Source organism: Chelmon rostratus, chromosome 24, assembly GCF_017976325.1.
Source record: "Chelmon rostratus isolate fCheRos1 chromosome 24, fCheRos1.pri, whole genome shotgun sequence".
Taxonomy (NCBI): Eukaryota; Metazoa; Chordata; class Actinopteri; order Chaetodontiformes; family Chaetodontidae; genus Chelmon; species Chelmon rostratus.
The window spans coordinates 11989715-12000963 of record NC_055681.1 but is presented as its reverse complement, the minus strand read 5'-3'; the positions used below and the strand labels follow the sequence as shown (position 1 = coordinate 12000963).

At 42.2% G+C, this 11249-nt stretch overlaps 1 protein-coding gene across 1 annotated transcript; it reads left to right on the top strand.

Annotated features, from left to right (window-relative positions):
- The first annotated feature begins 263 nt into the window (after window positions 1–263).
- Window positions 264–7889, top strand: c24h8orf74 (chromosome 24 C8orf74 homolog). Its single transcript, XM_041965801.1, has 5 exons — window positions 264–332; window positions 6055–6238; window positions 6853–7076; window positions 7371–7532; window positions 7617–7889. The coding sequence occupies exons 1-5, from the start codon at window positions 264–266 to the stop codon at window positions 7887–7889; spliced, it is 912 nt and encodes a 303-aa protein (XP_041821735.1).
- Window positions 7890–11249: the final 3360 nt, after the last annotated feature.

Genomic DNA, 11249 nt, shown 5'->3' with positions numbered 1-11249 from the left:
TTCTTCTGGATTCTTCTTATTCATACTTCAGATGATGTTAGAAGCAATAATAAACACAAAACACCACTGAGAGCATTAAGATGGGGCACTTTTTAAGATTAAAAACATGAAAAATGTCAACTTAAGAACAATTTTTACAACTGTTACACATTTTACAATCCTTACACAAGAATTTCAACCACTAATTTGTCCACTTAACAGTTAGTTTTACAAATATATGCACCATTACAACACCAGGTACGCTACTCACATATTCAGGAAACATGGTCCAAAGAGATGTGAAAAAGCTTGCAGGGAACCTGTTCCTGTCCCTGCAGGGTCTGAGCAGTCGAGTCAGACCAGGAGGTAGCACTCCGTTTCAATGAGTGTGTGTGTGTGTGTGTGTGTGTGTGGCGGCTAGCTCTGCAGCTTGAGTCATGCACTAAGAAGTACAGTGGAGCCCCTGGTTCCACAGCTCTCAGGGTAAAATGGCAGGCGCTAATCAGGCAGACGGGGGAGGGAGGGGGGGCGGATGGAGAGAGGAGAAATGAGGAGAGAGGAGAAGACAGGAGGGGGGGAGGGCTAAGGATAGAACCAAAAGCCTGCTTAAGGACCTGTGTGTGTGTGTGTGTGTGTGTGTGTGTGTGTGTGTGTGTGTGTGTGTGTGTGGGAGAGGAGGGGGGGGTTGCTATGGTTAGGACAAGATGGTGGTGAACAAGTGGTTTTCTCATGCCTGGCGCACCTGACCAGGAGAGGAGGATGATTTGAAATGTTTATGCTTTCTTTTATTCCAACATGCTCTATGCTGTAGTGAATAAAGATTTGGAAGCTAATTTGGTGGACTTGTAGCTGAATTGCTCCGACAGTTTGAGCTGTATTTGTGAGGGAAAGGGGAATTTTTGCATCTTGATCATTAAATTTTCGCATGTCCATCTTAATGTTAAGCTGCTGTGGTTAGGTCGCCTGGCCTCTAGTGGGCTGTTTGTACAGTCTGTATGTGTCCAAGTGAGGGAAAACTGTGGTTTTCAGCACATCTCCTTCTCCCTCTGTTTTGTTTTATGTCTCTCTCTGTGTCACACACACACACACACACACACACACACACACACACACACACACACACACACACACACACAGCTCTGGTCGGAGAGGATTGTAATTACAGACAATCTGTCTGCCAGCAGGGTGCCTCCTGTTTAGAAATCACTGAAAACACCAACTGCTCCTACTGAACTGCGCCACGGCAAACTAGTCACTACTAGTGGAGGAACAGTAAAAAAAATGGATGACGACCGGGTGACACCATTAAAACCATTTACAATTCATTTTTACACTTCATATTTTGTTAAACTGTATAAATATTACTAGAGAAAGGAATTCTAGCTGTGCAAATGTTGTGTGTAGGACCTTTAAATACATGTAGCGGAGTAAAAAGTATAATATTTGCCTCTGAAATGTAGTGGAGTACAAGTAAAAAGCAATATGAGAGGGAAATATTCAAGTAAATTTCCTCAAGGCTGCTTTTTATCAGAGGTGACCAGGTGTTGACCACACTTAGTGCTTGTCCTCTCATGTGAAATCAAAGCCTAACGTTTGGAAACGGTTCAAGTAAAGCGTGAATCTTGAGTGTGGCTTGGGCTCGTGTCCACCCCTTGTGGCCAATGAGGGGAAAACACCCAACTTTCAATCCAGTGGTTGTTTTTTCCTGTGTGGCCTCAGGGGGCAGTAGTGAGCTCATTATGGCTCAGTCCACCAGAACGAGGAAAAGAATACGCTATATACAACTTACTGACTTACTTCCTCTGGTTTATTTGCCATCTTTTGATGAGGAGCACGGCTGCTTCTTTAACCTTACCAACAGGAAGCATCCCACACTAGCTAGCTCTTCAGCTGCTAAATGCTCCGCTACGCTCACTGGCTAGTTGCTAAATTTGTCTGTCGGGCAAGTAACGAACGGTGGGCTTATATGTTTCTTTAACTGAAAACAGTCTGGTTGTGATGCTGATGAGAGCCATGAGAGTGAAGCAAAACAGTGGAGCTGGGGGCCATAAAACCAAAACAAGGAACTAAAAGATGCTAAAACCCTCCGTGAAACTGAGAGGAACTGCAGAGTCTGGTGATGCTCAGTCAGTGCAAATGACTTCTGTTCACATACAAGTATTCATTTGATCCATTGTTGATGTAAAAACATTCATCAGAGCCGCTTTAAGTACACAACTTGAAGTGCCACTCTGCCATAATGAACACTCTGTTTCATTATTTGATACAACAGAATGAAAATCAACAAGATAAGCACCCAGCTCCTTATGTGTTGAAGATGGATTATGCAATCAAATTATGAGAAAAACATTGTTGCTCTCAGTTCAGATCTCAAGGTTTTTGAATCAAAATTTCTATCCAAAATATTATTTTGAAAGTACTTCAGACGTTTTAATTCAATCAGGGCAGTGCCTCTTGCTGCTGTAGTGCAATGTTAACGAGAGGCGCTTTAAAGTGACGTTATAAACAGCAACAAAATGAACAGAATCTCACAGAAAATATCTTTTTCCAGTCTAAAATACACTGTTTTTATGCTTTTGACAACAACAAAGGAAGCTAATTTTCATTTAGTATTTCCATTTGCAGGATATTAAACAAATTGTAATTCAGAGTTATGTAACTCCTTAATTCATCAGCTATCCGCTTCACAGCATTAATGAAAGACAGAGAGAGTAGGTGGGCCTCAGAGAATTCTGGGTAGACAGGAAGTCAGGGATGAGTAGTTCCTGCGCTGACAGGAGCCTGACATCAAAGTGAAGCATCAGGCAGCTGGTCTCTGGAAAAGCGTTGGCTCTAATGGGCATTCCTTGTGGATAAATCAAGGAACTCATCACTTCTGCATTGCATATGCGGCTGATATTGCTTGAAAGCATTCAGGCAGACTTCATCCTGCTTTACGTTTAAGAACCAAAACTAATTGAGTTTCCTAATATAATGAATGACAGACCTCACTTGTAACTGGTTCAGCCAGCAGGACAAAAGAAGAAGAGAGCAAAGGAGAGATTATATGCTCTCTGTCTCTCATCCCATTAACAGGTCTCTGTGTGTGACTCACCTGATCCTCACAACTGGATCTCTCTCAGTCCCTGCGTGCATGTGTACACTGTGTGTAAACAGTTTTAAAACAGAGTGATGAAATGACTCCATACACAGGCCTAACAACGTGCACACAGAGACACACTGACAGCTACTGCAGAGCTTGTAGGCCAGGTCTGCAGGAGTTTCATGTTGTTAATAAAGCAGGAATTTGAAGAGGAAAGAGATCAGTCTCACCGATAAGGACGCATACCGACAGCAGTGATGGAAGATCAATGGCCGATTGTAGAAAAAAAACACGAAACAAATCAGCCTGGGTGGTGAGATGTTAAAGTCCAGCGACCTGCAGGGAGCATGGAGCGACGTGTGGCGGACCGCTCCGCCAGACACATCGGCCAGAGCAGCGTTCAGCTTCCCCCGTAGATCGTAGATGAGAGGCGCACGTTCAGGCACGCGTCAAGTCAGCAGCTTCAATACCGGAAGTACTCTGATTTAGACTTTCAAATTAATGCGTCACGCCCGTTGCAGTTTGTAACGGATACATTACTATGTTTACAACCTGCAAAAATAAATCAAAATAATCAAGAAATTAGAAAATAATAATTTGGCTAATCATTCATACCATCATAGAGTCATATGGATCAGCTGTAATAAAAAAACAAACAAAACAGGAATGCTGAGACACTGACGTGAACATTTTAGCTTTTAGTTTATTATTCATCATGTATTTTAACAGTGCATGCGGGTTTGGTGACACTCTCAATGTATGAACATGGCTTTTGCTCATAAAGAAACATTACAATGAACATAACTAAAAATAACTAAAACCCATTGGTTAGATTAACCAAATCAGATACCTTATATGGAAGGATCTAATAATACTAATACTACTACTACTAATAATTATGATAATTATAATAATAATAGTAATAATAGTAATGTGGAAAAACTTAAAAAATGGGACACGAGAACCAGATGTGAAAAAGTGCCCAATGTTAAAAAAAATCATAAAATGCAATCCCTCTATCCCTCTTTATGTGCAACAAAACGTTTTATTTTTTATTTAATTAAATATTAAGAAAAAATACATTCACCTACATGACCTAATGAACAATACGTTTCGAAAAGATAAAAAAAGTGTATTGACTCCTGGTAATTGAGTAATAAGAAATTTATTTTTAAATTCACGACCGGAAATGGCATATTGCTTATACGGCTAACTTTACATAAATCAGTTCCCTTATCCATACATTAGAAAAGCCTCTCTCCTCCGCATTATTTGTTGAAGAACCATAGGAGGAGGAGAACGGAGGCGGAAGAAGAGACAAGAAAAGAGAAGGCAGGAGAGGGGAGAGGAAGACGAGAAGAAGAGGAGGAATGGTATTCATGTTAAAGAGGATTAGCCATCTGTGGCCCGGACTGATAAATCTAGATCCGTCATCAGCTCCGGTGCTCTCTAATAAACTCACTCACAAACAGAAACAGTTTGTCTGACAGCCTTTGTCAAACAAAACACCATTAAACCATTAAATCGGAAACAACAGGTGACCAACCGAACTAATTAGGCCAATGAACAGAATATTTCCACAATTGAGAATATTTTGCGGATAATAATTTCATTAAATACAATTTGATACTATAATTTTGTTTTAGTTCAGCAATATGACCAAAAACTAAAAATAAAGCCTCGTTCGACAAAGAATCTCAAATCTATCAGCTGCCACACGTCGTACGTATATGTGACGTAATCGCGTCAACAGCGCCGCACGCCCCTCTTACGTGCCAGCGTCCGTCTCCCACAGCAACCAAGTGCACGTGTGTTTTTATCGAGAATGGATTCCCTTACGGAGAGAGAAATAGCACTGATAGCGAGAGAGCAGGTAGGCGAGCATTCAAATACCACATGGGTTTTTTAAACTAATCAATAAAACTGCGGCGTTATTATGGTGCCTTCAAATGCTTTCAGGAAATTTAGTACACGAACAAACTCGACCCAAACATGAAGCAACCGACTGAGAGCTAACGCTAATGTTTACCCCAATTCAGCGACTGACTTCTGACTGTTTCCTTTCCCCTTTTCTTTTTTTTCAACAAAAGGTGTTTCAGGTACATTGCTGAGAGGTACTTTATGCTTTTTATTGTGAAGCTCTGAATTAGGCAACAGTTAGACTCAGTATTTACATTTTTCAGGCATTTGTACTTGAGTATGTAGATTTTATGCTATCCCTCCCCTCTGCTACATTTCAGAATAAAATACTGTTCTTGTACAACCATAGTTATAAAAAAAAGCTGAGACACTGTGTAAAATGTAAAGAAACATAATTTTCAGACAAACTTCACAAACAACAGTTTTACAAAGTCTCCCTGAGTCCATGTATTAACATCCTTCATACAATCATGTGTTCACAAAGTGTTGTACCTCGCTCCATCCTCGCTTGTGAACTCACTATATTTATCTGCAGTTGCTACAGTTGCTTTGCAGATTAGGAATTAACATACAAATCCATATATTGTGACCATAACATAATCTGATGCTTTGTTAGAAACAACACTACTGTATAAGTTAAAATAAACTTTATTGCAGGGGAAACAAAGTAAAATACTAAAAGCAGGTGCAGGGTAAAGATAAGAACTGAAAAAAACTACACTATACACAGCATGAGCATCTGCTTTACAAACTATACAGCAAATCTAAATAGTTACTACAGTGATGCACTTATCTCAGCAAAAACAATATGTGAGTATACACGTGTGAGCAGCTATAGCCTTAAAATGCTGCTTATACATCAATGCGTCAATAATAACTCAATAACAGAGCACTTTCAAAGGGGCCACACTGCACATTGACTACTTTTACTTCTGATACCTTATCTATATTTTGTTTGTAGTGCTTTTGTTCTTGCAACAAACGTATGTGGCTTTAAATGCATTACTTTCACTCTGTTGTATTGCAACTTCTACTTGTAGAACAGATGATGTGTGTTCTTGTGTCTGTGATAGAGAGAGGCTGGTGTGCAGAGGCTCAGCTGTCACTTCTCATGGCCTGAGTTCTGCGATGAACGGCGGCGCTTCCATCAGGAGTTCGCATATGACGTTGCTATGTTCGCCACGGCCTGTGGCTTCCCCTGGCCCGATGTGATCCGTGCAGCCGTGGCCGCCAAAGGCCTCTTCCCGCAGCTGGACGGTCAGAGCAAACAGCATTGTACTGTACAGAGGCCGTGCAGGTGACAGCGTTTCACCTGGAGGTCATGATCAAGGACCTTTAAAGTGGCCATCCCAGAACTTACCAGTGATGTTAAAAAGGTCACTTTCAGTGCCCACTGATTCAGTCTGTTATTATCTGTTTTGCAAAAACAGTTGCAAAAAGTGCGTGAAATACCTAGAATCTACTGTCAGGCAACTGCACGACAGCACAGAAGTAACACAAAAGGTTTAATGACCTATGGCGTAGGTAAAGTCTCTGTTTTGAAAAAGCTTGTATTGCAGAACACCTTTCTGCAGTAGAAAAACACATATGAATGCCTTTCATTCAATGCTGATTATCCAGTGGAGATGTTCTTTTTCAGCCCTGGAACCCCGATTTGAGATGAGTCATTTCCAGTGAGTCATTCTCTGTGCGTCTTATTAAAACAGTCTTTATCCAGTATTATTAATACAGGTCCATCACACTTGGGCCTGGAAGCTATTTTAAGCCGAGCTTCTTTTCAAAGCCACAAAGCACAAATTTGATGTTATTTATCTGGGGTTTGGTTTAACTTTCTCTCTGGCTTCTGGACTTTATTGTCGTCTATCCATCAGGTCTTGACGTACCCAAACTATTGGCGTTGCTGAAGGATGTGCTGTCTGAATTTTTTCCAAACCTTACCTCTGTCCACCGACACAAGCTCACCCAGTTCCTCACTGACACCTGCGTCACCCGGCGGAGGCTTTTCCAGGCGGTGGTGGGTGGAGCTACGAACATGCCCATTGTTCAGCTACACTTGGAGGTGCAGTTGCCACCCACACCCTGTCCTCTAGTGAAGGTAACAAAGCCTTTGTAATCAGTGACAAGCAGACACATGATTAACATCATACCTGCTAAAAATCAGCATGTTAGCATACGTATGTATACGGCAACATCGGAGAGCTGAGGGATACTAAGAAAGCTAGAGGTCATCATGGATCATAAGGATACAATATGGCTGACTTGTGAACACAGTGGCTGTACAGACAGGTGATTATCTGAAGATGCTGCAATGAACTTAATGCATCTCCTGATTTGTCTCAACTTCAAAACAGTGCCCCCTGCTGATCAGTGAACTGTACTTGTGCTGCAGGGCATGGATCTGCATGAGTGGGAGCATCAGCGACGTCAAGCTGAGCTCACCTCAATGTTGCGACTGAAGGAGGAGAAGCTGAAGGTGCTCCGACTTGGGTCAAGGGTCACACTGGCGGAGGTTAATGTTCCTGATGATGATGATAATGAACTGGATAAAGAGGTAAGACTCACAAAAGGGATCTAAAAAAGCATTTCAAGATAACTTTCATGACCATACTAGCGTTGTGTCTGCCATTCTGTGTAGGGGGTTTTGGCGTTGGTTCAGGCAGCAGTGAAGGCCACAGAAGGCCAGATGCTCGCAAGTCTGACCCAAGAGGCCTCCCTGCTCAGCGACATCCTGCAGCTCAAACTGCAGCAGGCAGCACTGACCACCGGGAGGCTCCACAATCCCGTTCCTTCCACTACAGGTCACATCAGCTCGCATCCAGATGCACCAGTAAACCCAAAGCCGGACAAAGCAAAACCAAAAACAGGACTGAGGGAATCTGGAAATGCAGTGAGCACAGGACGTCAGTGAATAAAGCCAAGTGGAGGAAAACACTGCAAATCTCTAAATTTTCTGCAAGTTTTAGCTCTCTTACTTGTGGATGCTTAAGTTTTGTTGTACTTCCTGCTTCATTTTCCAGTGTGAGGTAACATCCAGCAATCCATTTATGGGCTAATGTACAGGAAATTTAAAATGTCACAAGCGTTGAGACTAGACCCCAGAGCAATGTTCACAACCTGGTTTATGATCATATGCACACCATGTTTCTGTGTGTTTTCAAAGGTAAAGTCATGAGAACTGGTTTCATACAAGTATTTATTTAAAAAAAGTAATTCTATTGATCTGACAGAAAGAGCTAGAAAGAGTAGACATCAATATTAAAAAAAAGAAACAATCTCAGCTCTAATGCCCTTTATTCTACACATGTCTTTCACAGAACTGTCATTAAAACATAGCTAGTTTCCTGCATTCATTGATTCAACAACCATAAATATTTAGCACCAACTACATAACTTTTTTAAGTGGAATAGTGAAGGCAGACTCCAGGAGGTCATACTCGTGCTTCCGGCCCCAGTCCCGCCTCACAGTCCTGTGTGCTGGGAGAAGACAGGAAAGATATTTAGTCTTGTGATAATATGACAATAAAGAATCACTGTGACACTCGTCCCTCTGTTCACTCCCTCAGCAATCTGACGTATAGTAGTCAGACAGGATCCACATTATGGGTGACCTTGAGGTCAGGCAGGACTTTCTGTATGTGGTGTAAAGTTCATAGGGCTGATATTGTCAGTGCAGCTGACTAGTGCATCTCCTGGAGCCCCACAGGATCTCTAGAGGGGTCCGGAGACAGTCACCTGGACAGGTGAGAAGGATGATGTGAAGATGAAGGAGAGCAAAGTCACATCTCATCAGCTTGTTGCCCTGTTTCCAGTCTTTGTGTCAAGCTTTCTGTCTGGCTGCCGAGTCAGCAGGAGACAATACTGAAAACATGAGTTAGAATGTGTGAGAATGGCTGCGTCTCACCTCACCATCAGCTCTGCGTGGACCTCAGAACAAACACGGAGACCATGTTTAGTTGCATCTAATATATTATGGAGCCCTACAAAGAGAAAGAGGCTGTGCATACGTGTCTGTGGTAAGATGGCTTGAAATGCTGTTGCAACACACCCTCAGAATCTGTAATAAAGTTTCTTATCTTCAGTAGTTTCAGTGTGTGTGTGTGTGTGTATAGTGTACGTACATGTCAATCACTTGTGCATGATTCGCAGGGTAAACAGCAGAAATACCCAGTTCATGCAGCATGCTTCACTCCACCTCAGCAGCTGCATCCCCAGCATCATACACTTCCTGTGAAGAAAAGTATGCACGAGCAGCAACAATGACAGGTGCGCCTACCTGAGGTGCTTTAAAACACTGATCGAACTAACTTCCTGTTCCTTAATGAACGTGTCGTATTAATGACAGGCCTCTTTTAGTGAATTGCATTAGAATTTACAGGGGTTTCTGTGCTGTAGGCATTGTATGAGTGGGGGGCCAAGCCAGGACAACCTCACTGTCTAATTTTGTCACCTTTTGTTGTGTAAAACAGCGCCCTCTTGTGTTGCAACGACGACAAAATGTGGTTTAATGACAGTGTTGCACCCTGACCGAAATTTACCTGCAGGAAGGGAAGCCGCCGAAAGCTGGGACTAATTGATGGCTAAAGAGGATGAATTAATGTAACTGCAAAAGTGTGAATGACTTTTCCTGAAACAAAATTTCTGGAATGATCTGTTAGATAAGCCATATTAAGACCTGCGAACAAACAATGGAAGTTTTCATATTTCAATGAAAAAATAAGAAAATTTGCTCTGTGGCTAATCATGCCAGCTGCAGCGCTTTTGTCCGTATGGGGAGAGTATAGAAGGACTTTTGTTGACCAACAAACCAACTGAGCATCACAGCAACACACGCAGCGGGACACAACACAACGAGGAAACATCTGAGTGAAGGAAACAACAGTGCTCCGCTGAAAACGTGAGTCAGACACACTTTGTCTCCTCGCTGGCTTGTTTGCTATGAAAGGTGTGTGTAGGCCATGGATCCACCACATGTGCATTGATACTTGTTGATGCAAACGTGGATCTGTTGATTGAAAGTGTTGCATTTGAATGCCACGTAGCTCGATGCTCCACCAGAGCGGGTGCATGTGATTAACATAGTGTAGATGTGTTCATTCAAACCACGTCAAAATGAACGAAACACACACTTTCCTCCCGTAATTAAGATGAAATTTGGCGTCACTTCCACCATTGCCCCTGCTGATCATGCACGAGTGATTTGTTCTTGACCATTTCGCACAGAAACACTGTTAGTCCTGACTCCAATATCCAGTCTCAGTGAGGAATCAGGCCCACTTCACTACAGGTCTCACATTGGTATGTTTAAATCTGAAGTGAAAACTCACGATTCACTGGAAAAAATAGTAGATGCTGGAAAAACCACTGCAAGCATGTGCATGTTGTGCTCCCCGGTACCACCAGGTGGCACTACATACCAAGTAATGTTGGAAATCAGCAACATTGTGTCTGTGTTACCCAGCACTGCTGGTCCCTGCAAAGAAACATCACCTTTATTCTTTTTATAATCCTCTGCTGCAAACTACTGCCAGTTCTTTTTATTTGATATCCTTTGCAACCTTTTCCAGTCACCACAAAAGCCCTTTATCAAACGTGACACGACGCCCGCTGGGCGAAGCTCAAATAAAATAATAGTAATTTGCATGTTTATTTTCAGTGGCATTTTTGAAAGTGTAATATTTGGAGCTGCTTAATTCTCTGCCTCCGTACAAAGTGCTGGATGATGAACTTAAAAGTGCACCTGAGATGCCGAACACGGCACTTTTATTTCGGATTAAATTGGTGAAGATTTATCTGTGCTGTCTGCCTCCACATTTCAAGCTGCCGGATCTGAAGCGATCCCCTCTCGTGGATTCTGTTCCAACAATGCGGAATGGGCAACAATAGATGATGCATGTCGTATTGTTCATTTGCTTAAATAGCCTCTGGTGTTTTTGCCATTTTGGAGGCCTGCCAAATATCTGAATATGTGCTATACACAAATTCCAGGCTTGTTTTCCTCATTGTTGCGTTGTGTGCAAGCTTGAAATAATAGGATGCCTCCCTTGCTGTGGCATGCTCGGCTCTCCACATGAAAAAGAAGATATTCTTTGTTTAATGTGGAGATGCAGAGTGGAAATGATTACTGTTTACATACGCGCACACATGGGTGTAATTACCAGTACCTCCTGGTTAGAATAAAGGATTTCACACTTACAATAACACAATGAAGTGATGCCCTCCAGTACTGTCACACACACAGTCAAAACAATACAATTTACAGCAAGTTAGC

Excerpts from the sequence above, each read along its gene's own strand:
- c24h8orf74 (XM_041965801.1), top strand. The coding sequence starts at position 264 with ATGGTCCAAAGAGATGTGAAAAAGCTTGCAGGGAACCTGTTCCTGTCC. Across the intron at positions 7,077-7,370 it reads CACCCTGTCCTCTAGTGAAG|GGCATGGATCTGCATGAGTG; the intron begins GTAACAAAGCCT and ends CTTGTGCTGCAG. Across the intron at positions 7,533-7,616 it reads ATAATGAACTGGATAAAGAG|GGGGTTTTGGCGTTGGTTCA; the intron begins GTAAGACTCACA and ends CATTCTGTGTAG.